We start from the raw sequence: 26,949 nt of genomic DNA, 5'->3' as shown, positions 1-26,949 counted from the left end.
CAAGAGGATGACATAAAAATAAAGGGCTGGGAGGAGAACTAGAATCTAACTACACCCACTCCCTGAAACTGCGTGAACAGATTGTCCCCTCAGACTCCCTTCTCGTGCTTTTTTTTCCAGTTGACCTTTATTTTTTTTGATCAGCGAACCAACAACTGAAATTGGTATGGCCAGAACAAACACCACCATGTTTCAAAATGGCTGAACATGTGCTTGCTCCAGGAATAAACGTCACATCAATTTCTCTTGGGTACACTTTTCATGTAGGTTATCCACATGTTGCAAATACCTATGAGATGCCCGGAGTGTGGATACATACTTTCGTTGGACACAGTACCAGTTTTTTCGGACTTAGTTGTGACATTCTCGGATGTCACGTATGGAGAGCAGCCCAATGTTTCTTCTTGTAACAAGAATTACTGTCCAAATACATGTATATCCTGACTCCTGACTAGTAGGTAAATACTTTTGTTGGACACTGTACCAGTTTTTCTGACTTAGCTGTGACGTCTCAAATGTGCATGCACTCCTTCATGTCACGTACAGAGAGCATCCCAGTGTTTCTTCTAGTAACAAGTATCACTGTCCAAATATATCCTGACCCCTGACTAAACATGTCTGGCAATGGAGGCACTGGGTAAAGGTCACTGTGCTCATCCAATAGGGAGATTCACAGACAGTATAACCTACATATGGCCATCTAACATAAGCTCTTCATCCGGAGTCTTTAGTCTTCTTGGCATGTGATATAAAAGATTAGTTATCTCTCTTGGAGTTTATACCAAGCAATCCTTTTTCTCCTTTGGTTTTACAAGGGATCATCAGGACATCCTGGCTATTTATCTAACTACTAATGAAGGTTAGATGCAGGTTATTTCCATGAGTACAAGCAGACAGTTGCCTTTAGGACCTTGACTTGGGTTTCTTATACTGTACATGTATGGTAAGGCAGAATAGCCTGGTCGCCAGACCCACCGCACTGTATGCTAGCCCCTTCAGCAGCGCAGGGGAAGGCCCTGCTAAGGCCTTCCCCTGCTACCACAGTTGGCAGGTGATCTCCAATTATGTATCGCCCAGTGATAGATATTAGAGATCGGGTGCCAACTTTGGTACCGGGCATGTGCCTCCTCCCCGGCCGAAGGGGCTAAGCATATAGCGCGGTGGGTCTGGTATCCAGGCTAAGTAGAAAGGGGAGGGTTGCCTTTACAGTAAAAACAAAGTAATCATGTCTGTTTTACCTCCAGCACTCTTATTTTCCAAGTAACCAATACAACATTTGGACACCCATTACTACTACAAGTGCTTTACGTATGCCACAAGTTTTTTGGTAACACCCAATTCAGCTTCTTTTAGTGGACATACATGTATCAGTCAGATCTTCTTACAAGTCCCAGGGTATAATTTTACATTCTCAAAGTGTCAATGTCAGAAACGCTACAGAAGTACATGCTTACAAAGTAATGCTGCACTGAGAATCACATTCTTACCAATACAAGATACACCTGCAATCCTGTGCAGAATGTGAGGCTATTCTCTGTCCACGTGTACACAAAAAGCTGAAAGTCAGGCAGTAGTCCCAGTGGTATGGTAAATACAGTGATGGTTTACACAGAGGAATTGGCAGGAGCTTACCAAATGAAACATGATGACAATGTCAGACAGGAGCACTTGAACTTTGCACTCTGAGTATGTATTGTGAAATTCCTGCACACCAAGCTGTTGGCAACTGATATTCACAATGTAGGAATGGTGCAAAATCCACACAAATCACGCTGTGGTCTTGTGGCCTCCGATGTTCACATGCACCCATCATATTTGAAAGGTTACATTTTAGAGGAAAGTCATGTCAAAGTATATCTAGATCTCTACCCAAACCACCTGCGCTGCCTGTGCATCCCCTGCCATTCATTCCCCTTGAAAGTTGAATCTCTTGATGGTCCCTACTATAAGTGTCAAAGCTGTTTTGTCATTGCACGCTGGCTTCCTTCAATCACTGTGTTTTACTTCTTGATTAGAGTCCATTGGACTCCATTACCAACCTCGACAACATTTTAACTTGCTTGTTTTATCTGCCTTTAAGTGTTATGCAGTCAGAACTGCCCAAGAAGACCACTCAGTAGACCAGTAAAATCTGGTATGGACAATAGGGAAAGTTATCTTAGGAACCACCAACAAGTGAACACATTGGCCTTATGTAGAGGGGTCACTTGTACAGGTTCGACTTTATATAACTTTATTGCAAGTTCATGCCCGAAGGCTAATTGCAGACAAACATGTACATGGAAATACATGGGAATCAAAAATAGTTATCTAGACTACTATCAAAGTTCTAAGTTAACTAAGATTGACTATGGTTGGGTTTGACTTCTTTTTTGAAGGCAGTGGAAAATGAAGAGACCCACGTTTTTTATCGTAAGTGGGTTTGTTGATTTTAGTAGTGATATGGATTTTTGTAAGCTATTCAAATGGTAAAAGCTAGGAGAATTAACGGAAGCTGTTTTATATAATTCGTTTCTTTCGGCCTCATATAAATTGCAACACATAACAACAGCTTTATAATGCTAAATCTTACATCATGACACCAGCTGTACCCTATCCAGACCAAACCTCTAAACTATAATGCCCCAGCTATCACTATAATAACAGACTGAAACACTTCAGATGGAAATACATTAATTGATCTGTAACCTTTACAACCAATTGGCATTCCTTGAATTCCTCTAAGTAGTCAGAGAGATATGGGCATCATTAATCATAAGGAAAATTTCATTTCTGGTCTAAATGGAAGCTGGAAGATGGTACATGCATGTACTATATTTCAACCCTTACCTTTCTCTATCTCAATGGAATCCCAATGGATCAGACCTTGAATCTATGTTGCTCCTAATAGTCCTATGGTGCGGTTATTTTATGATTGTCGTCTTTCTATTTTGTTTCAACAAATAAGAGGCAGACGCATGGAACACCAACACTTGGTCAAAGCTTGAACATACTGATACTGGAGAGTAGTCAGGAAAGTCAAGAGTCTGTCTTTTATCTCCTCCCCCAATCCACTTTTGGAAAGGCCCTTGCACATTCCAGCACATGGAGAGGTAGTTTACTGGTTCTTGTCTGTCTACAGTACAGCCCCCCAACCCCGCGCTATCATTGGTCTGATCTCCATTTCTTGCTACGACTCAAAATGTACTTATGTCTACAGCAAAACTTAAGCACCTTAAGATAGCTACATATGTAAAACATTCACTAGGCCAGGTTTTGGGTCCCTACCCCATGCTGCAACATTTATTCATTTTTCTTCCCTTAGGTAGAGTCCAGAAATTCCTTCATACCAAACCAGGCAAAAGGTCTATGTAACTTCTTAAAACATGACTTTTAAAGGCATCAATTTCTAGTTGTTTAACCTATATACATGTGCGTAACTAACAGGTGGTGATTAATATGTACATAGGATACAATATGGGAAAGGTGCCAGTGACGCAGTGCAACTCAAAGGATAACCTTTTCCTGAATTCCGTGAAAGTAAGACCTAACACTGACAGAATGCAGATGTGCTTGGGACTGTGCAGGATAAAGTGTTTCTTTGTACTGGATTCTTTCTTAATACACATTGAGGTAATTTAAAAGAACTTTGTAAAAATGGCAAGTCTGAGTTTAAATATCTAGCCGTTCAAACAGGGTTAATCTACTAGAGATACTTTGTAGCTTACTAGATTTATAGTTTGCCATTCATTTACAATATAGAAAGTTGTTTCTGAGTCTTTTTTGACAGTCTAAACTCTTTCTCCACATATTTGTAAAGGGTAACATGACTAGCTTTGTGTACATAAGAGAGGAATGGCAATCTGATGTTTTGCAAACTATTGGGAGCTACATGTATGCATGTCTGCCATGATAGCAAAAACTGGACACTCAGATTTCGTGTTGAGGATTGGAGGTGCGGCTCACGAGCTGAAGTGACGCCATTAGCATCACAGATATGACAACCTTACTGGCAATTTACGCAGGGGCATGACACAGCCAAACTCCTCCAATGTACAAGCCAGTGTTAATGAGGTTACAGTCACGAACATGACAGCTGGAAAATGTCTAATGAAGTGTTTTGGCAATGCCTGTGATTTTGGAAACAGCTAAAGCCTTGGCCTCTGTAACAAGCGAGGCTTGAGGTAACAAGCAGACCCAGAACAACAAGTCTGATTTTAAGCTCACTTCTCTTCCCACTAACGAAACACTTCTTTTCCCGATTACCTACCACCTCTCAGGCTCCTAAAATGGACTGATGGCATTCTTGTCATACCTTTCTTTATTACTTTGAGTAGGGCCTAAGGCTTCTTTCTCAACTCTGAATTAGGCAGCCTTTGTGTATGTATATATAAGACATGATATAACAAATGTTCGGATTGATATCAAAAGTGCGGTCTGATAGCTAACATCTGTTGAAACTGCGAGTTGGCCAATTTAGCTTCAAGAAGACTTGGCAGAAAGATGACTCTGATAGATGCATCAGTGGCTCTTCCATGACACAAGTCAGAGTTGGCACAGTTGGCATGCGTGATAAAAACAAATAAGGATTGAAAATTCTGGCAAGAGCTGACATTTGGAGAGTGGTTTCATACCAGGTTTATTCAGTCCAATTTGACAAAGCTAACAGCAGCACAGCAGGCCAATTTGACTACATGGCACTGTTCATGACCCGGACTTGCTCAGACACACTCATCATACTAGCTAAGGCATGTAGCAGCATGGGGTTTGGGGGTAATCTTAACTACTTTTAAATGCATACTTGTGTGGTGTTTCGCCCACTACACGCAGGTATAAAGTCCCTATGCCTTCACAGGGGAAAGAGTTACATGAACCAAGCTACATGAACCAAGAACCTGTTTCAACCCATCAAAACCAGTTCAATCACAACCCCCCCCCCCTCCCCCTCCAGAGCAAAACCTGGCTGGAACAGTCTGTCTATGAATGTAGCAGTAGGAACTGCTGGACAGTTTTTACCAGACATTTCCCAATGAGGCCATGATTAGCCTTCCTACTGAGCGGCTGCGATTGCATTCTTAAGCGGCTCTAGATCAAGGTGAAGTAAGCCATGGCTGACATTAAAGGGATTGCATCAACACATGCAAGAAGGCCTGCTTCTTTGAAGGCAGGAAAATGGATTAGAAGACGAACTTTGTTCAGGGTCACAAACGTAACAAGGCAAAATCATCAACTGTAGTGGCCTTATCCCCCTAGAAATGGAGTTAAACATTAATTTTACAAGAAATCGAAATAGTTTACCTTGAGTGAAGTCGTCGATACTGTTGTTGCCTTGCTTGACGTTGATGATGCGCCCGAACTCTGGCTTTGCAGTGATGAAGTATCGCAGAGTCTTGTCGTTACTGTCTCGATCCTCCGCCTTCAGGTACTTCGGAGTGAAGCGGAACCCAAGATGGCCGGTCTCCAACTCCGCTATGGTCGGCGCCCCCTTGTTGACGACAATCTGCGGAATGCCATTGTCTACGGCAAGAATCTTGATCTTCATGGTGACCGGTTTACGCGTCTCGTGTTCGGTGTCCGGGTAGACATAGTAGTCCATGTGCGTGCCGTCAGTCACCGTGAAGGAGAAGCTATCGCTGGTGGTCTCACTTCCGTCGTGTTGGTACGTGATAAGGTTCTCGTTGAGGTCTGCCATGGTGAACGTGTTGACGATTTTAGACTTGTTAAAGAGGAGGTTGCCGTTGACAGGAATCTGGGTGATTGTGAACTTCAACTTGTTGTCAGGGGTGTCTCTGTCTTCCATCTTCAGCTCGAAGGGCGTGATGAACTTGTTTCCTGCCTCTTGCACCCGGATGTTTCGGAAAGTCACGACAGGTTTCTTGTTGTCCACATCACTGATGGAGATACGGAATGTGCGGAACACCGGATTGAAGCCGTCTGTCACCTCGAATTCAAAACTGTCCATCTTGACTTCTTCTTCACTGGTGTGGATGTAGTAGACCTTATTTCCTGCCAGTTCAAGCTGGGTGAAGGTAGTGATGGGGATACCGGGGAAGTCTGTGTTCTCAAGATGGCCTCGGAGGGGAGCATTGGTGATGGTGAACTGTAGGTTCTCATCATCACTGTTCAGATCGGATGTGCTGAGAAGATCGGTGGTGAGTTTCACCAGTCCTCCTTCCTTCAGCGTCACTCCCTTATTGATGATGCCAGGGTGGAGCATGTCTATGCTGTCCACTGTCACATAGAAGTACCTGTCAATCAAAGGGTTGAAGCCGTCTGTCACATCAAACTTGATCAGATCACGAACACCCTCCTGTCCGACGTGCATGTACTGGATATGTCTCTCATCGATTTCCTTCTGTGTGAAGTTCATCCCAATTGTGATGTTTGACACAACAAAGCCGTTGATGACTCGCTGTAGGAAGCCATGCTGAGTACCAAACCTTACAATAAAGGTCAGGTTTTTGTCCTCGCTGTCCAAATCAGTGGCTTTTAGAATGTTGTTGTCGATGAGTTTCGTCTCTCCAATTTCGATGTCCACACCGGTGTTGATCGTCAAGCGAGGGGTTTCATCATCCACAGGGATCACCATGACAAGGATGGTCTTTTCCACATCATGAACGCCGTCCGTCAGACGGAGGTCGAAGCTGTCCTCCTTTGTTTCCGAGTCGTCATGCTCGTACTTGATGTTTGAGCCTTCCTTCACCTGATCCATTGTGAAGTTCAGGACTGGGATGGTTCCTGTGGGCCTCTGCTGAACAATAACACCGTGCTTCGGAGGTGTGGTGACGTAGAAGTGAAGCTCATCTGCTGGAATGTCCAAGTCCACTGCACTGAGGATGGGCAGATCGATAGCAAGGTTCATACCTTCCATCACAATGAACTCTCTCATGAAGACTTCTGGAACTTCATCGTTGCTTGGTACAATGACAATGGGGAAGAAGTAGTTGGGAGAGAAGTTGAATCCATCGGTGCACCTTAAGGTGAATCTGTCTTCCACTGGCTCCACCTTCTTGTGAACACTTTGCACATACTTGATGTGGTTCTTTCTGATGTCCCCAATGGTGAATGTAGTGATCGGTTTGCCAGCTCTGGATTTCTCTGATCCTGGTGCAGGAGAGATGTTCTCAACAAAGCCTTCCATTGGTTGAACAATGATGGTACACATGATGTCGTCATCTTCAGTGTCAGGGTCTGTTGCGCTGAGATGAGCCAGGGTGATGGTAGCCTTGTCTGCCTCATCAACTACATACTGCTCCCCTACTGTCACGTTGGGAGGGATGCTATCCACGGGTAGGATGGTCACAAACATTTGGACCTGTGCTATGTTGTTGCCTCCAACAATCCACTCGTCCGACATGTCTGACAGGGTGAGATTGAACATGTCCTCTTGCTTCTCTGTACCGATTTCTCCACCTGTGTGCACATACTGCACAAGTCCATTCAGGATGTTCTGCTGAGTGAAACGGTCACTTGGGATCCCGTCCACGACAATGATTCCCTTCTGGGGCGGCCGGTCGGATATGATGAAGGTCAGCATGAGTTCATCGGTGTCTGGATCTGTTGCACGCAGGATTTCTGGAGTGATGGTGGTGGCGCCGTTCTCCATGACTTCGATGAATGTTCCCAACGATCCCGGCGGGAGATCAAGTTCGGGAAGTTCATCGTCAATGGGGCGAACACGGAGAGATACTTCAATATTTTCCTCGTGGATGCCATCACTCACGGTTAGTTTGAAGGAATCCTCTCCGTTCTCTGCTCCTCCATGGATGTATGCGATGTACCCTCCTGCAATGTCGTCCAATGTGAAGATGGAACCTTCAGCCATGTCTAGTGTGTCGTACTGGAGAGTGCCATGCTCGGGCATCTCTGAAACTTCAAAGTAAATTTGTGACAAGTCGGTGTCAAGGTCAGAGGCATCAAGAACATCTGGTGTAAGTACGATTGTTCCTCTCTCAAAGACCGTCAACCCCTCGTTGGTTACTACCGGAGCCTTGTTGTCAACCGGACGGAGGAAGATGGTGAATCTCTGCCCATCTACAGAGTTACCAGAAGTGTCCTGCACAGAGAAGACAAACTGGATGACTCGTGGAGTCAGCCCCAGCTCGACATCTGGAGGCTTGTACCCGATTTTGTGGTGGTTGACTTGAGCTTGGGTGAACATCGTCACTGCCACGTCTGGCTCCTCATATAGCACAATCTGCCCGCCATCAAGTTCCTCGTCAATATCATATGGCTGCAATATGATGGTGTACTTCAGGTCGCGGTCCTCCGAGTCAAGATCAGTATAGCGAAGGAACTTCTTCCTGAAGGATGTCAGCTCAAACTCATCAACTGTCATCTGCAGTGTGGTGCCGTCATAAAGAGTTGGAGCAATGTCATCAACAGGCATGATCTTCACAATGAAGGAATAGACTCTTGACAGGTTTGGAGGGTCGTTGTTGTCGGAAACACGGAAGTCAATTGAGTCCATGACCACTGATGTACTGTGAGCACCAATGTGACGGTAAAATACCTTTCCTTCGTACAGGTCCTCCTGGGTCCACTCTGTTACAGTTTTCTCGTACAATCCTTGGTCATCCAGGAACCTCCAATTCTCAGGGTCTTCAGGAACTTCAAACTGCCTCAAGACTACTTCTCCTTGGGAGGAGTAAGGAGTTTCCAACGTGAATTTGATGCTTGAGTCGTCAGAATCTATGTCCGTTGCACTCAACACCCAGGCTGAGATTTCTACGGTTTGGCCCTTGTTGATGGTGAGTCCGGTGTTGGCATTTAGAATTGGAGGCTCATCATCAGTCGGGATGATATAGATGGGGAAGAGGAATTCTACATCACTCTCACCGTCAGTCATACGGAAGATGATGTTGTCGCTGTAGGTGTCGCTCCCATCATGGCTGTACACAACCACGCCTGCATCCAGCTCCGCTACTGTGAAGAACTTCCTACGCTGGCCGCGGATCAACAGCTCACCATGCCTCAAACCTGCGATGGGAGAGACTGTCACGTCCAGCAGGTTGTCTTCATCGGAGATTTCAAGGTTCAAAGAACTGAGCAGCGGTCGTGACTGCCCCTCATACAACAACTGACCAGTGTTCCTTGTCACAATAGGGGCGAGGGTGTTCATGGGGTTTACCACGATCATCAAGTTGAAGGGGTCAGATGTCAAGCCTTCTGCATCGACAACCTCAAACTCCACCTGGAAGATCCTCTGCTGATTGCTGTCAATGGCAGGAGGTTTGTAGGCAATCTTCAAGTCTCTAATGTCACGTTGGTAGAAAGAACTGAGAGGCAGGTTCCGATCATCTGTAGACACGATCTCTCCCTCGTCAATGCCCAGAGGGCCTGTGATGTTAAAGATGAGTTCATCAGGATCTGTTTCCAGGTCCTCTGCTGCGAGGATGTCTGGAGTAATGGCAGTCATGACAAACTGGTTGACTTCTAGGATAAACATGGAGGCAAAGGAAGGCTGTGGAGCGGTGTTGTCCTCCCCATCCCTGACCCTCACCATGACCTGGAAGTACTCCCTCTTCAACAGGTTCCCTTCTGAGTCCGTGAGCTCTGCAACCATTGGGATGTAGTCACGATTGGGAGAGTTTGTTTTTGACGTGTGCCTGTACCTGATGTTAGCCTGCAGAAACTGATCACAGTCGATCATACTTCCGTTGATGTTGTTTTCGATGACGCCATATCTGGGAAGGCCCCGTCCGCCGTTACTGCTCAAGACGGTAACACGACAAACCTGGTTTCCCCTGTCGTAGGAGAACTGTATGACGCTGCGATCGATCGGCCCGCTGGTGCCCATGACGGTGGGAACGCTGAGGGGGACGTTTCGTGTCACGATCTCTAGCTGGATGAACTGGACTTCCACTTCAATAACGAACGGGACGATGATCGTTTCTGTCTGGGAGTCGTACCGCAGCTGGAGACGGATGTGGTCTTGACTTGGGCTGCGAGCGCCAAAGTGTGAGTACAGGACCTGCAGAAAAAACACAAAACCCATTTATTCTTCTACACCTTCATTAGAGTGAAATCTGAATACAATATTTATCTACAATGAATTATAAGTACATGTGTGATACCATGTACTTATAATTCATTGTAGATAAATAAGCTCACAATCCACTCTGGCAAAAAATATACAGCAATTTTGCATGTCAATTGTTTGCAATTATATAGGGTGTTTGACTGAGAGGTAGCCAGGGCAATGGGATTGGCATATAGAACTGTTAATTAAGAAAAAAAAATCAACAGATACATTGATACAGTATGGAACAGACAATAAGATGGCATCTACAATAGAAATTCCAAACATAATCTGCTACATTAACCCGATTTATAGGTGATACCCAGTGACCCCTAAAGCTATTTCAGGACAACATGCCTCCTTCTCAGAGAATTTATTTTCAGAGGTTGATAATAAATCAGAGCATAGGGCAGGAAATTGCTGATGAAGAACACTCTGATTTGAATGGGTGACAAGTTATCATTTGGCTGCAATAAATAATGTCTGCTTTCCCTGAACAGTATTATGTGGAATGGGAGGCATCACACTAATTACATTAGTCTGAAACAACCAGCCAATGAATAGTCAAACCTGGGGAATAGGATTTCCTCCCAGCAATTTACTTCAGCATGTATTTGTGTTTGTACAGTGAAACCTAACCCTGGTCACCCTGGGCAAGGGGAAATGTAATTCACTGTTTGCCATCACCACCATTAAAGTGCCTTAAAGTGCCTTAAAGTTTGTAAGTTTAGCAAACAAGACTATTCTTAATAGGTGACCATGCTTCTTGTAACCAAAACTTCCAATGATGACCACAAAATTCAGAAGAAACTTTGCGCTGCTACATTAAAACATAATATTGATTTGGAACAGCCTCAAGTCTACATCCTGCTGGCCTGGTCCAGGCTAGTCTGGTGGTCATCACCATCCAACCATGGGGTAGGATTAGCTTCAGAATGGTTTCCACTCCAGCAGACCTGACCAAATTGGACAGCCAAACATAACACAAGCCCAGCCAACTCATCACCCCCTCCCACAAGTAGTACCTGATTGGTCAAAAGGGTAAGTCAGTCTCCATGGCAACCAAAAGTCCAAGTAGAACATTTATCGATACAAGTTTACGTACTTTTCAGTTCCATCTAATTGGCAGACAGAACAGTTTTCTCCATAATTATCAAATAAAATGTTTTAACTTGTCCTTTGAACCCTTCTTACAAAGTCGTATTGTCTACTTTTTTATATACATTTTGTTCAACAAAGTCCTATCCCTGTTACACAGCTATCCTTACTTGTTATTGAGAATGAACTACGGTATTAGTCCTCCTACTTAGATCTGGTCTTTGAAGTTAGCTGCCTTCTTTGTAATTAGGAATTCCAATCATTCAAATCCTGTATCACAGTCTGATAAACACATATCCCAAGGTGCCAATTAAAATCATTCTTCCAAATTCCTGTCTAGGCTCTATCGTTGAGTGTATAGAGGTGAGAAAAAATAATTCACCCTTTGGTTGCTGAGAGGTTCAAAATGGCCAAGAAAAGGGGGTATAGCCTAATCACCTACAGTGTAGCTAGCTACTGTAAATCGTGCAACTTTTGCTGTGTGTCTTTCTTTTTGCTGTTTTAGCACATTTCCACCGCAAAATAAATTCATGACACCCCGAACATGTCTCCCTTGAATGAGTACTGTACAACAGAATTGTTTCAACTGCAATTTTAAAACACCACGAAAGCCTCCTTTTCCTCCTACCGCGAAATAAAGCCACTAGGAAACTAATCAAATTTACAGTACCACTACAGAAGCTCCCACAAGTTGGGAACTTTAATATGGCTTTCATTTGGAGGTGTCCACAAATGTTTGGCCAGGCTAATTGCTGTAGGATACAAACCCTGCCTTTTTCCACAGGAGCATAGCCAATTGGCGACACAAGTACACAGTTGGACTCCAGTCTATAACTTGTCCCAGGTTTGTTTAACCATTCCCATACAATGTGCCAACCAAAAAGCTTTGTTCCAATCGGCCTTGACTCTGCAAGGGGATAACAATGCCTGTTCTGAGCTCCCGTGTCATTTGATGTACCTCTTTCTGCAGAGCAAAGGAGATTGCTAATTAGCACCGTTGTACTTCTCGCAACTCCCTGTCTGTCCTCACAAACCAACTAAACATAATTCAACATTGACTAACTCTACAATAGCTTCAATACTTTAAAAGATAACCTAGCTTCTTCCTTTGTAAGTTGCAGCCCTCTAGACTGTGGGAACTTTTCCCTGTGCCACCCATCTTGCAAACCCCAGTTCAAAGCAAGTGGCTGAAATAGTGCAAGTGCTTCTGTACAAAAGCTCCCTGCTCTACTTGATAGGCGTGAAATGGGAGAATAAAAAGGCCGAGGGATCATTCGCGTATTTCGTGTAAACACTATACATTTCAATGTCAATGGTGAGGGGAGAGGAGTAGGGAAGGCCTTTGGCTTCGAGCCAATTAACACAGGACACACAAGTAAAGGCAAGAAAAAGAAAAACTTTCTCACCTCTGTAATAATAAGGGCTTCAATTAACAGGATCAGTCTGATCTTTGTTATTATAGGTGGTTTTCTCTAATCCTATCTTTTAATTACTCCAGCGTTTTACCATCACACAGGCATAAAAACAAGGATAAACTAATAAAAACGGAAGAAGTGAGAACAAAAATTCCTGTTGACTGTTTTCCCTGACAATGCAAATATTTCTGGTCCCTAGGCAAATTAGCAAAAAAGTCCAGACGCCACCAAAAATAAACTTTTTGTCCAAAACTTTGCACTGGGGACCTGACAAGCCGGTAAACACTTCTGCAAACTCCCGTGTTTATCCAAGCGAAACCCCTAAATATTTGACCCAACCTCCGACTGTAAACATACGGTCTTCTCCTTTCCTCCCAAGTTTTAACTTCATTTCTTCAATCTAATTATATCACCTGTCGCCAAAAAGCTTCAACGCAATGGAGAATCCCTAATCTTGTCTTGACGACTACATATTTCAAAGGAAGCCAGCCGACAAGCTTAGCTCAAAAGAAAATTATTTCGGTGCGTTAAAACTTTCCCGTAAAAGTTGAAAGGGCTTTGGAAACAGTAAAAAAAGAGGTGTGAACGCTCAACTGACATAATTTGCGTTGAACAAGGGGAGTTTATGTTTGGAGAAAATTATTTCTATTGTAGATTTGGTTGAATAAGAGAAGAAACGTAAAGAAAAAGTTAAAAGTTTACAAAAAAAAGTCTAACCTCGTTCTGTCCGAAGTCGCAGGGGAAGGAGTTTGGCATGAGCCTGCCGGGTCGCTGGGACAGGGGGTCGTTCTGCAGGACCGTCACGATACATCTGTCCCCGGGAACCACCCGGATCCGCAGGTCCCGGGCAGGGTCCAGGAACACCGAGCGGCCGAACGGCACCTTGATGCCGGTGTTGGTGAGGATGAGGTTGTCCCTGGTGGTCCCGGCCCGCTGACACAGCGCCACGGTCCACAGACAGGCCAGGAGAACACACCACAACATCCCGTCCTCTCTCCTCCACAGCCGCGCCATGTTTCAGCTCAGCTGCTCTCTCCAGACCCCCTCTGATGCCAAGTTTGCCGACCGAGTCAAACACAATCTAAGACACTAACTGCACTTCCCACTACTTCAAGATGTAGCCCGGATGCTTCTTATACCAGCGTCTCAAGACTGGCTCTGCTGAAGAAAAAAGGTCCCAGACTTGCAGCCAGTCTCACAAACAAACCGGATGGACTTCCGAACAAACTTGCTACAAACTTCGCTTTGCTGTAGGTCCGTACTGCAACGCAAGCGCCCGATGCCAGCTAACTCCTCGGCCGTGCTAAGCGATCCGTCCCGCTATGTTGAAGCCGATCCTGCCGGCTTGAGCTGCGTGCCCGAGGCTGGGCTGGCGACCTGGCTGTGGTGAGTGTTGTGAGTACAGTGGCGGGTCACACATGTGAGTCTGCATGCCTGCCATGCCACACGGGCGGAGGGACACGCCGCATAACACACAACACTCAACCGCACCACTCTAAAAATCAAGGCGCCGAGAGAACACTTGAAAAAACTTGGCCTCAGCGTACTTTTTGACTAACTCCGTCACTTTTAACTAACTTTTCTTTTGGAAACTATAGCATTGCAAAAAAGTACAAAAGAGAACTTCCTAACTACTTTACTCTTGCACTTAGAGAGTCGCCATTGTTAAACGGTTTTAAATGCAGGAATTCTAAACTGTTTTGACTGGCGTTAACTTTAAGTTATTGAAAACATGGACATGCTTTGCGGGATCACAGTTCTTGAGAACTTTTGCCAACCTTTACTCGACCGGAACGAACGACAAAGAGCTCTAACAGCGCTTTTGTCAATTTGCCAATATGAGTTACACTGGTAATGTTACTGGCTTGGCCCTGTTCTATTCATCTGTAATGAGACGACGGAAAGCCAGCAGCCGTAGTTGCCCATTCAAACTAATTTTGCCAATGACTTTGTCTGGGAAAGAGATTTAATGCAATTGCAAGTAAAAGTACATGTAGTCCCCAATAAATACTAGAGCGGTGAAAGTACTGATCTTTCATTTCTACATTTCTGTATCGTCCCTTGATATCACATCGTGAGGTATCTAAGTTTTGCGGTTAGAAACGGGTTCCAGCCGGTGGCTAACGGTCCCAGAACGCTGAACTGCCGCCAACTTGACACTGAACTTGACTTCATTCATGGCGTGTGCCAAAACGCTCTTCTTTGGGGACTTATCTTATTACCTTCCTTACTCGTGACAACGTGAAACAAATCCTGTGGGAATTTCTTCATCCAGCTATAAAATCTTTTGCTACGAAATAACTCAAGGCAAGATGATAACGTTAGTGAGTCTTTTTGAGACAATCTGAACATCATTGAGCTGTGGCCCAGCAAACCTCTGTCCTTCAGAAAATCGCAAGAGGCCGAGGAGTTATGCAGCTTATGAACGCTCCCTTGCGGCCTGATATGGAACTGCCCAATCATTTGTTCGCCTGGAAAAGCGGGGACGTTTAACGTTATATCCGTAGTCTGGTAGAGACTATGTAAATGTGGTGATTGTAACGATATGTTGACCTCCACGTAAATGTGATGTTGCTGTCATGACTTACAATTCAGAACCTTACGTCAATAAGTAAAGGGCAGGTATTGTGTTCTTCGGAGGGTGTAGAACTAGCTACAATGTATTAGCTTATAGGAGCTTATAAGCCATTTGATCAGAGAACTGTAACTAAATTGTAAGTTTTCACTTAACCACCGTCCCTTGATCACACATAGAACGATTCAATTTCAAAGACAAAGCAGTATAGTAGCAGGTTGGCAGCACAGGTTGACAGGTTTACCGTAGTAGCGCCGCCCATTGACTGGCGTAAGAAATGCACCACAGGGCACAGAACCATGATTGTCCATGCAAATTGCAAACAATGTTTTGTGTTTTGATGAAGGTTAGACATCCAGGTAGTAAGATGAGCCAAAAATAGTTACTCAAGCAACTGGATAAAATTTTAACCAAAAACCTGGTTCTGCGAGATCTTTCTTTAGTCACTGACGAAAGATAGCGGATGCTGTCTGAAACGTCTGACAGTTTCAAAATTTTATACAGTTGCTTGAGTAACTATTTTTGGCGTAATGTATTGTATTTCATGAGTAACAAAGCGACATTTCAGAGCTTAAATCAATGCCTATAGCTGGAAGGGCCATGTATTACGTGTCTTAGGAAACCATATAAAATGTCAAGACTTTAGATATCGGGAAAACACTTCATCTTTGTTCTTTTATGGCAACCCCTCCCCCTTAACTGCGTTATTGCATCAGTTACTTTAGACTTGTGCAAGCGAAGTAGCTGACAGACAGCGTCCTAGGCAGGACACCGAGGAATTACACACCTGTCCGCCGTACTTTATCTAAATTTGAAGGTAAACACAGTCGGCTAATTCAAGCGGAACGGGGGCGTTGCCTGTCGTCAGAGGTACGCACAACCAACCCGGTAGCGCCTCAGTCAACAGGTACAAACTACACTTAACCCGAGATAGGTCAGGTTAATGTTCAATCCACCTTTATTGACGCCGACTAAAGATGGCGGCGCGGACGGAAGACAACTTCGGAGTCCCTCAAAGAAGTGCAGTCTGCTTGTTCTAAGAAAGTGTCAAGTTTGTGTTGCCGTCTTTCCTTTGTGTGGACAGGTAGATAACTTTTGGTCGGTTAAGAACGGGGCACGTTCTCCCGCTAGGAAGGACGATGTGGCGCCGACGACATTGCGGAGTGTGTTCGTGGACTGCCGTGCTGCTGCTCCACACCATATCTGTTCATGTCCAAGGTAGGGGTTTATGTCTGTACATGATGACACAGACTCTAACCGTGATTAAGTGATGCCGACGTCAATCAACAGTAGAAGTATGTGTTTTGAGAACTGTGATAAGCTTTTTTTCAAGAATTGGGAACTCAACTTAGTTGTGTCCCTAACAATGACATATCTGTGTTAGTTTCTCACCGACATGAGTCATTCAAAAATCAATGAGGAACATTGATTCTGCTAACGTCGTACCAGCAGACTTTGTCCTAAGATAGACAACTTTCTTAAGAACTTTCTAGGCTGAATAAAAGAGACAATGGGATGTTTTTACTTTGTTTTCAAACAACCAAAAGATCGCTGACATCCCGTCATTGACGTTGAGACCATGGCGTCGTCATGCCTGGTTACGCACCTCACGTGCGCGTCGTACAAGGTTCAAGTGACTAAGCCAACGAAAACGTTGTACTATGGGTGTTTAAATTGGATTTAAATTAGATAAGCACTCAAAACACTAATGATAGCTTGATATAGTCCCAGATTTAGTTTATCCCCGGAGAAATTTTCTTTGGAAATTAAATGTTAAATTGTGAAGTTTTGATGATGAACAGGCTCGGTATACACTCCTCCACAATTAATAGGGGCCTGAAAGTTTGTGCTGTTCGTCATGTTGTCATTGATCATAACTAGCAAATATTTGTGAAGTAATGGCTTACCGAGAAACATACAGCTTACACAAACCAAAGGAGCTGTACACTAGCTGTAGGCTGATGCAACTTTTATTCTTAATCTTACATCCCCCGAACGTCGAAGAAGAGTTACGGTGGCGCTCTTCGAGGTCTATGCCAATCCGTTGTGCAACAGTACATACGTACAGTTCAAGTCACCTCCCAGTTTTGAGCAAACAGCATGTTAGAGATGTGTTTTCTTCTAGCTCCGTTGATCCTTGGCCATGGCACCGTCAGACTGTTAGTATTTAATAAAGAAGGGCTAGACTGTGTGACAGTGTGTTTGCAAAGTACAAGTCCGCCATATGAGTTCGGTCTGACGTGCGGTCGATAGCGGACGTGAGTGTAGGCAGGAACAAACACGCAAGAACGACCAAAGAACCGCCGTGGGAACATCGATCGGTGCCAAACTAATTTACATAACATGATTATGGCGATAATCTACGCCTCACCTTTGTTCTCACGGTAACGGTAAAGAAGAATGTATGAATGCGTTTTGCGTTTTTGAATTTGGGGATTGATGTAACTTTACTTTGAATTTGGGGATTGACTAACTGCTTGTGGCGAAAGAAAACTCATCTACGGAGCGAAGTGACCTTGTTCGGACAATGCCATCTGTTTTGTTGAACTATTTCCATAACTTTAATATCAGATGATGGTTATGATATGAATTTTCGTCATGGAGCGCTTCTAACCTTGAGGGCACTTTCTTCCCTGTTAGTTAGTATTAAACGATGCAGGAAATGGTCTGCTCTCTTCTAGTTTATCTATTATTGTACTATTCCAGGTGTCCAGTCGCAGTCTATGACAACAGACTTGCCAGTCGCTGCGTCGCCTTCACCAGCTATTGACCCGACTACAGCGCCTGCATCTACCCCCAACCCTCCAACCGCTTCTGCTGCCCCCGATTCACCATCTACTGTGACAAACAGCCCATCCTCAACCGCGCAACTAGCAACCTCTGACTTTCCAGGGACAACCCCAGACAGAAGTACAGCTGTCCCGCCCACCCCCGAATCACCAACGCCTACCCCTACTACAGCCCCACAAATTATCAGCACAAGTCCTGACTTGCCAACTACAATCCCAGAAATAACGACCCGCATCCCAACTACAACTCCTGAATCACCAACCACTACTCCTACTACAACCCCTAAAGTTACAACGTCTGATTTTCCGACTACTACCCCAGAAGTAACAACACCCATCCCACCTGCACCTACCACCATCCCCGAATTGCCAACCACTGTCCCCAACACAACCCCACAAAGCATAACTACTGACTTGCCAACTTCAACTCCACAAATTGCAACCACTGATGCACCAACTACAACACCGCAAATTACAACCACCGGTGAATCTACTACAACCCTACTAATTACAACCACTGGTGTACCAGCTACAACGCCACAAATTCTAACTACTGACTTGCCAACGACGCCACCGCAAATTACAACCACTGATGCATCGACTACAACCCCACAAATTACAACCACTGACGTACCAGCTACAACGCCACAAATTACAACTACTGACGTGCCAACTACAACACCGCAAATTACAACCACCGATGAGTCAACTACAATGCCACATATTGCAACCACTAACGCACCGACTACAACCCCACATGTTACAACCACTGATGCACCAACTACAACCCCGCAGCTTATAACCACTAATGTACCATCTACAGTACCACAAATTACAACTACTGACTTGCCGACTACAACACTACACATTACAACCACTGATGCGCCAACTACAACGCCACAGATTACAAGTACTGACGTGACTACTACAACCCCACAAATCATAGCTGTAACTCCGAATTCCCCAACAGCAGAAGCAACAACCACCAATCCACCCATCCAAATTATCACCTTAGTACCACCAACCACTACCCCAAGGACAACCCCAGAAAGAACATCCACCATCCCAACTACAACACCTGAACCACCAACTCCTACCCCAGATATTCCTACCACAACCCCACCAATCATAACGACAACTACAACCACGGATTTTCCAACCACCGAAAGAACAACTCCCATCCCACCAGTACCTACTACCACCCCAGAACTACCAACTACTACTCAATATAGCCTAACAACAGCCTCGCAGCTTGTAGCAACCACCCCTGACATAACAACAACACCACTTATAACGACTACAACCACTGAAGCTACAACCCCTATTCCACATATACCAACTACCACTCCGGAATTACCAACTACTGTTCCTCTCCCTACTACGACCCCTGAAGTTACAACTACAACAACTGGCGGTTTGACAACAACCCCAGAAATAACGACTCCCATCCCTATCATCCCAACAACAACTCCCGAACCACCAACGACTACAACCCCAGAAATAACGACCCCCATGCAACTCATCCCAACAACAACTCCCGAACCACCAACGACTACAACCACACAAATCATAACGACGTCAACTGACATGCCAACTACCAATGCCCCCATCCCAACTACAGCCCCAAAAGCTCCAACCTCGATCCCAGATAGTCCCACTCCCTCCCCACAAAGTGCAAACACAGCGGACCCGGTTCTCGTGGTCTCCCCCGTGGACAGTACCGATGTGATGACGACAGGGCCCGGTAACAGTACTACAGCAGCGCCTGTGGACCTGTGGATGCCCATTGTGGCTGGGGTGGGGGCTTCCATGGTGGTGCTGATCATCGTCATCATCATCATTGCCTGCGTCACGTGCTGTAACAGACCTGTACAGGTACGATTGGGAAGTTACTTTGATTTTAACTACATATGAGCATAAAAATTGTAATTTGGGAATAGAAATAGGTCTCGATCCATTATAGATCATTATAGATTACTCAACTGAAAAGCCTATCTTGTATGAAGACGGACATTGTGTATAGTATATACTGGTACACTGTGTCGTAAAATGTATGCCCAAAGCTCGATGGATACAATTAACGGGCAGTGTCATTGGAACACCGCTTAACTTATCGCTCCAAAGACTGCGTCCCTTTCTAGTAGAATGTACGTCGGATGAGTGTCAACAATCGGGGATCGAACTCTGAACCTTCCATTTCAAAAACAGGGTCAAAGAACATGTAAACCTCTGAATATTGTACGGGTTTCGTAGCGCAGGCTAGTTTCATAGGGAAAGTTGTTAAACTCACTCCTTCCCATACCATTAACGCAGCTGGATGAAAAGTACCTGACTGATGAGGAAGAGATGCTGCCACTGGGACAGGCCAACGGCACTAGTACTGCGGGCCGGGCTCCCAGGGAAAAGCACTTAGACCGCCCAGGAAGGAACTCTACAGCGAGGAAGAAAATAGGTGAAAGCAGCGGCTGCTTTAATTCTACATGCACATTCATAGAGTCAATAGTACTTCGTCCACAAACGACCGATCGATATTGACGCTAAGGCCGCTAAGTACGATATCAATGGCGGCGGCCGCATGGCATTTAAATGTGGCGATCACCACCAAGTTCTGCATGTATGAACATTTTACATTTCACAGAAGATTTTACACCGCTCGGTAATATGATTTTTGGTAAATGTGGAACTTTTGTAAAGGTTGCTGTGTTTCTATATACTGTGAGGTACGTCATCTATATTTCATTATTCTCGAAGACACAAGGCCAAAGACCGCGGAAAGGTTCCGAGTGAAGGAGTCCTACAAGTCGGAGGCTGAGGACCAGATCTCCCTGGTGAAGGGCGAGGAGGTGGAGGTCATCAACAAACCCACAGACGACTGGTGGTTCGGACGGAGTCAGCAGAAAATCGGCTGGTTTCCCACCAAGAACCTGCAGGCCGCAGGTCAGTTCTCACCATACTCCTCTCCGTTCTGATTTCCTCGTGTGCTTTTCATCTGTGTCGCTTGCTTGCAATGTCCAGCTCCAAGTAGATGCACGGCCTCGTTTTTGTCTTTAACGTTACGCCTTCTTGTAGCGTTTTGTATATCTTTGAAATGGTGTCTCCATCGAATCCTTGCCAGAGAAGTTTTTAAGCCTTACAAGCCTGAAGCCGTGCGCATGCTTGGAAATATAGAGTCCGTTCTATGTCCTGGATATCAAAACGTTTCGAAACATATTTTTACAGGTTCTGTAGTGACACCAACAGGCGCGGACAACCCCGGTTTTATGGATGACGAGGACTCATCTCTCCCAGCCCCTCCTCCTTCTCTACAACTCATGCCTCTTCCAAACGGCACTGCGGGCTCAGATGCCACACTGCCCGTTCGCGCGATAGGTGAAACTACCGATAATGAACAGCGTAGGGCGTCCCTCAGCAATCTGTCCCTCCCTCCCCCTCCTCCTGAACTTCTTGCACACGAGGATGAGACAACACCTCCCCGAAGTGTAGATAACATTAGCATCGGATCCGTGTCCACGTCGGCCTCCCTCAGGAACATGACGTTTGGAAATCTGGACCGGTCCGAGAACACACAGACGACCCCGCCGAACGGACGCAGTGACAGCCCCGAGTCACTCGCGTCTACCGCCCAGGAGTCGGTGACGTCGTCTCGGCCTCCCTCCCGCGCCAGGTAAAAGGCAGTCTTAAGTCAAATGATTAATGTATGTCCCCGGTTTGTTCTGTGTGCCCTTTAGATTTCGACCTATTGGTACGTGTTTGAAATTGTGTGTTTTTGTGTTCGTCTAGGCGGTTGCCGAAGGGCGTACGGGTACAGACCAAAGTCGTAACAGTTTTAGTTACATCATGAAAATAAATGCGATCAACTACAGTCCTCAGATGTTTGTTCGCTCTGTTTGTATGTTTCTGCATACAAGTTATGCATCCAGGACGCCGTCTACGCTGGGCTCCCCTAACATCCCGTGGATGGGCAGCGTGGGCCGGTCGCACGTGCGGACCCACCCGCACGTCAAGGCGGTTCTGCGGAGCAGGCAGCCCGACACCGCGGAGGAGAGCCGCATGCACCTCATCATGAACACCAACCTGCCCAACAGGGAGGCCTCCATGAGGAGCAATAGGAGCGGAAGGTAATTCTCTCGAATATTTCAACATACATCTGATGCATTTTCATGTCGCAGACATAAAAGACCATAAAAGTCATCTATCACAAAACTTTAGATGATCTTTGTTGAATTCTACATGTAGCCCGTGTTTACCTTCGACACCTTTCTATGTGGGAAGCGCCACGATGGTGCACGATTACTCTTTTGCATAGCTTTTTATATGAGATTTTTAAGTTCTTGATTTGTATTGACTGGCACTGTGAAAATGAATTTTCTAACGACAGGAGCTCCGAAGACAGAACGGGACGTGACAGGAAGCTGTCCATGGCGCTCAGACTGAGCGAACCCGAGTCAGCCCTTGATCTGGACCTGCCGCCGCCTCCGCCAGAGTTTGGTAAGTACAATCTCTAATCAAATCGAACGTCTCTTTAATAACTGTGATTCAAACGTCTCAATCTCAACTTCATTCTAACATTAACTATCAAGCCACTCGGTCGTTTTTCTATCGCCTTCGCCATGATACATGTATATAATTGGTCAATACACAACTTCAAACGTTCTGTCCTAGACTCTCCCAAGGTCAGTGACCCCTCGCCGTCTAGAGAACGCTACATCGCGGTGTATGGGTACAGGGCCACCGATGACAACCAGCTGAATCTTGAAGAAGATGACGTCATCACGGTGATAGAGCGCGACCCTCTGGGCTGGGCCCGGGGAGTCTGCATACAGACCGGGCAGGAAGGCTGGTTCCCGGAAAGCTATGTCAATAAGCTGGGGGAAGACAAGAAAGATTCAAAGGTAGGCGTCAAACTTCTTCTTAGCGAGTCTTCGTAACAGGAAAAACTGGGCTAACAATAGACTTCTTGATTTCGTCGTAACAAGAAATATTGACAAAATATGTATTAGTTCCACGTATTATCAAAACGAAGTGTTTAAAGGTACAAGTACATCACATGTTTTCTCCATCGGTTGGAACCTACTCGATAGGCAGGTACAAGTCTGAAATGTTGTCCGATTTATTTAAAGTTAAATTTTGATAATTTTATGCGTTTCGCTTTAACACCGAGCAGGCCACCCGAGCCCTCGGTCCGCCCCAGCGCCCCGCGCCTAAACCACCGACCGATAAAACCAGGAGAGCCGAGGCACCCGACCAGTCCGTTCAGTCCGGACAGGACACTCTGTCCCGCCCGAATGAGCTCCGCCCGCGTACCTCCGTCAGAAAATCCCTCATGAACAAACAGCCTAGCGCGTCAGAGGTGTTCTACTCACCGAGCGACGCCGACGACGGCCCCGGCAGACCGACGGTAGCCGTGCGGCCCAGTTCTCACGAGCAACCCGGGCCACAACAACAGAACAGGTCGGTAGAGTCTAATATACATCAACGTGCGAATATGATGGAATACATACGCTATTTTAGTGGAAAGAGAAATACTACAGAATTCGGTCCAATGCCAATTCTTCATTGGCCCCAAAAAGGAGATCCAAGACGTGTGAAAAACAACGAAAACAGCATGTTTCCCTTCCAATGTAAATTACATTATTACACAGTCGCAAGTGCATGCTTAGTTCCGCCAAGAAAACATTGCTATTAGTAACGCAGGCTATGGTTTCAGCCACAACACATGGTTGCCGATGGTATGCGACAGTTCCAACTACACTGTGACTATAACTTTAATGTTTTACCTCTTCAAGGCCCTTGTTCCCTAACCTCCTTATCTTCCCACAGAGGCACATTTGGCGCTCCTCCCCCTCCGATCCAGAGTGAAAGGTCACCGACGTACTCCACAGCCGAGAGAAAGCCATCTCTGCGTGCCTCGGTATCACCTGTACAAGGTAGGGGGTATACTCTTCCTGTAGGTCTTCTTATTTTCATGCCTTTGCCTTTTCACTAGATCATAGCCTATCGACGACTGTCCTACATTTGCCTCTGTTCTGGGCTGTTTGTCTCTGACTGTCTTCTCAATTTTGCAGAAGTGTCATGTCTCCAAATGTTTCTTGGCCCGCCTCCTTGTCTAGTGGATGTTGGTTGTTCTAATAGCATGCCACTTTCCTTTTCAGGATCTGTTGAGGATACCGGTCCGGGTACGGTGCCAGTCAAACCTCCCCGGCAGCCGTCCCAGCGGCACTCCGTCGCCACCACACCGAAAGCCCCCACCATCGTCAGGTCTCCCTCCCGGAGAGTCAGCATGCCGATCAACTTCGACCTGCTGGAGGAATCCAACATAGACGATACTCCCAGCCAAGGTAACATCTGTTTGGGGAACATTTCACGCCAATCTAGCAGAATATTAAACTGGGCAAAATGGGTGAGATAAATGTTAGCGTCGATAGAGCATTAAGTGGAAGACATTTTAGCATAGCTAAGCAGGTCAGGGGATACATTTGTGAATATACATTTTGGGGTACATGTACTTCACCTGTTCTCTGTTGTTTATACATGTAAAATGAGATTTCCTGAACATTTTTAACTGCAAATTTGCTTGGTAAGATGCATAAAACTAATTTCGGCATAATCCCTAGGAGGAGAAAGAAGAAAACCTCACATAGAAAATGCGTTTATCTTAATGATCTTGTGGGCAATTGTTAACTATCTGTATTTAGCTGTCCCTTTCAATTGATAAGTTTCTATAATAACCTTATATTCCCCAAGTGTCAAACAAGCCCAGACGGCCTCCCAACCTGAGCCTCGGCAGCTTCCAACCACAGACACAACAAGAGGTCGGCCCCACGAGCCCGCTGTCTAGATCCCGGCCGTCAAGAAGCAGCGTGAAGGCGGCTCCAGACATCATGAAGTAAGCAGACCGAGTAGTGTTCCACAAACTCTCCCTTTCCGCAGAGGACTGATCAGGACGATAAGAGCGCGATTTAATCAGACTACAAGATGTGGTGCTGTATAAAAGATATAGCCCTCATTCTTGTCCTTCTAAGGCGTCCGTCGCGGATCTTCGATTGAAATTCTCCCAAAAGCTGTGGCGATGGTTGTGTGCTTTCAGCTGTGTGATTACCGCTTCAGCACCAAGGACAGGTCCCCCCTCGATGTGCGATCTTTGACCATCTTTCAAGTTTCTTGTGGACTTAATGTCTATAAATGAATGATTTAATGCGGCGAAACTAAAAAGTGTTTTGTTTATCATTGTGTGAATTCAAAGTTTCGCAAATCTTTGTGGAAAGCAGCTTCTTGAGCAACTCAATTATGGGTTGATGTTGATAATTCTGATACCTGTAGTCTGAAACTGTTGCTTGTTCTTCTTCAAAATGTAAGTCCACCGTATGCAAGCAGATCGATCAGTTAAGACTTGCGTGTAATATTTCAGAACGCTGGAAGAGCTGGATCTACAGGACACCCAGCTGAGAACAGCGATAGAAACCTTCACCATGAGGGGGCCGGGATATCTCAACTTCGGCAAGGGAGACGTCATCTTGGAGTTAGAGGCGAGTTAGAAGAAACATCAATCCTTTTCAAAGCAACAGTGTTTAAGTCTTGGTTTATCATATGCTAAACAAGGTCTTACATTGCAGTATGTTTTGGTCGTGCCAGGGTTACTCCTTTCGTTACTCATAAAGACAAGATACATTGATCATAGTTCACTATGTCTGAGATATCACAGTACTTAGTATGCAATACAGTCTTACTCTAACAATAGTATAATGATCTCGCATTGCCATCTTGTTCTCTTTTTTGTAAACCTGTCTAGAGGTAACGTTACATGATTGTATAGAGTATTGCTAGCGTCTTATAGACTGATTCACCACGACCATCTTTAAGTTTTGTTATAAGAATTGATAGTTGGTACTTCCTTGTTTTGCGAACAGGAAAGTGACATCCCAGGCTGGAGCTATGGGGAGCTACAGGACGGGACCAGGGGAATCTTCCCTGTCAGCTCTACAGAGAATGCTGCAACATTTGTGTAAATGTAACCTAGTAGTGGATGCTAGCACTGTTTTAGGTTATGAAGTGGAACATAATCATCGCTGTTGATATCTTCAATTATTTCCTTGTAAACATTCTTAACAACGAGCACTTTTGGTGTCGCCAACATGTTACTGTTCTGGAAGCAACACAATCTTCAATCATTTGGGAACGAAGTACATTAGATGATTTTTATCAATACTTGTAAACTCTTATTTCTTAGAGGAAGTATGGGAATCATGAACACAACTATCAAATGTGCAATAAGAACTATATTATGCTTTGGAACTAAAAAGAACATGACAATGATATATCCGCACTATAGTATTATGGCATCTTTGTTTACAGAGGTTTTCCTCCCTGTCGTTGTGTTATGAAGTTGTGTATTATCACTTCTGTGATGCGAACATTGACCACTATGTCTATGATGTACTGAAAATATCCTGTACTTAGTGTTTCGTGTAGAATTTGTAAGACAGGCTCGATGGACGATATGGAAAGTCTACTTGTGTGCAGTACAATGTTGACTCTGTTCTAATTTCTGGAACTGTCAAATAGAAAAGAAATCTTCGATGGAAATGTGATTGCTGACAGATAAATAGTGTTGTATGATAGCTTAGGTTGCATTCAACACAATATACATGAATCTTATCTACAAGTCAAACCCACTTCAGAAACAAGTACAGTACTCCTTCTGAAGGGGAAATGCACCTACAACTGCATGTAAGAAAACTATTGTGTATTTCATGCGCAGATCAGATGTACTATAGCCATACTTTGTATCAGTTTCTTACAAGATCATCATTTGTATAATTATCTTAATGTTCTTCTATGTTTAATGCTGTAAATTCTGCTGTTGATATTTGCTAGGCTAAATTACTAGAAGAGCAGATCTGTCGAAGTGCGTATAGTATCCAGGCCAGTGGCCCGGGAAGAAAATGGTTTGTTTACGAAAGCTTAAGTAACACGAAAATGCTTTTTGTCTTCCTACAAGTGTATTTGTAACAATGATGGAATAATACATGACACTGCAAATGGACACACATGAAATTCCTCAGACAAGCATGG

The 26,949-nt window shown here is 44.9% G+C and overlaps 2 protein-coding genes across 2 annotated transcripts in view; one reads left to right on the top strand and one right to left on the bottom strand.

Annotated features, from left to right (window-relative positions):
* Positions 1 to 13,955, bottom strand: part of LOC136436668 (FRAS1-related extracellular matrix protein 2-like) — a 121,178-nt gene extending 107,223 nt beyond the window's left edge. The window contains exons 1-2 of the mRNA XM_066430849.1: positions 13,231 to 13,955; positions 5,278 to 9,952 (exon numbers count right to left, since the gene is read on the bottom strand). Coding sequence (XP_066286946.1) covers positions 5,278 to 9,952; positions 13,231 to 13,527 — 4,972 coding nt within the window. The 5' untranslated portion in view covers positions 13,528 to 13,955. The remainder of the gene's footprint in view (positions 1 to 5,277; positions 9,953 to 13,230) is intronic.
* Positions 13,956 to 16,034: 2,079 nt separating this feature from the next.
* LOC136436667 (mucin-2-like) lies at positions 16,035 to 26,920 on the top strand. The gene is made up of 14 exons (XM_066430848.1): positions 16,035 to 16,306; positions 17,795 to 19,752; positions 20,191 to 20,329; positions 20,629 to 20,814; positions 21,097 to 21,541; positions 21,786 to 21,995; positions 22,256 to 22,365; positions 22,540 to 22,769; positions 23,042 to 23,328; positions 23,698 to 23,804; positions 24,030 to 24,215; positions 24,622 to 24,763; positions 25,286 to 25,403; positions 25,785 to 26,920. Exons 1-14 carry the CDS (start codon positions 16,228 to 16,230, stop codon positions 25,881 to 25,883), a joined length of 4,296 nt encoding a protein of 1,431 aa, XP_066286945.1. The 5' UTR covers positions 16,035 to 16,227; the 3' UTR covers positions 25,884 to 26,920.
* Positions 26,921 to 26,949: the final 29 nt, after the last annotated feature.

Source organism: Branchiostoma lanceolatum, chromosome 6 (assembly GCF_035083965.1).
Source record: "Branchiostoma lanceolatum isolate klBraLanc5 chromosome 6, klBraLanc5.hap2, whole genome shotgun sequence".
Classification (NCBI taxonomy): Eukaryota; Metazoa; Chordata; class Leptocardii; order Amphioxiformes; family Branchiostomatidae; genus Branchiostoma; species Branchiostoma lanceolatum.
Note: the sequence above shows the minus strand (reverse complement) of the source record. Positions and strands in the feature narration are given on the sequence as shown.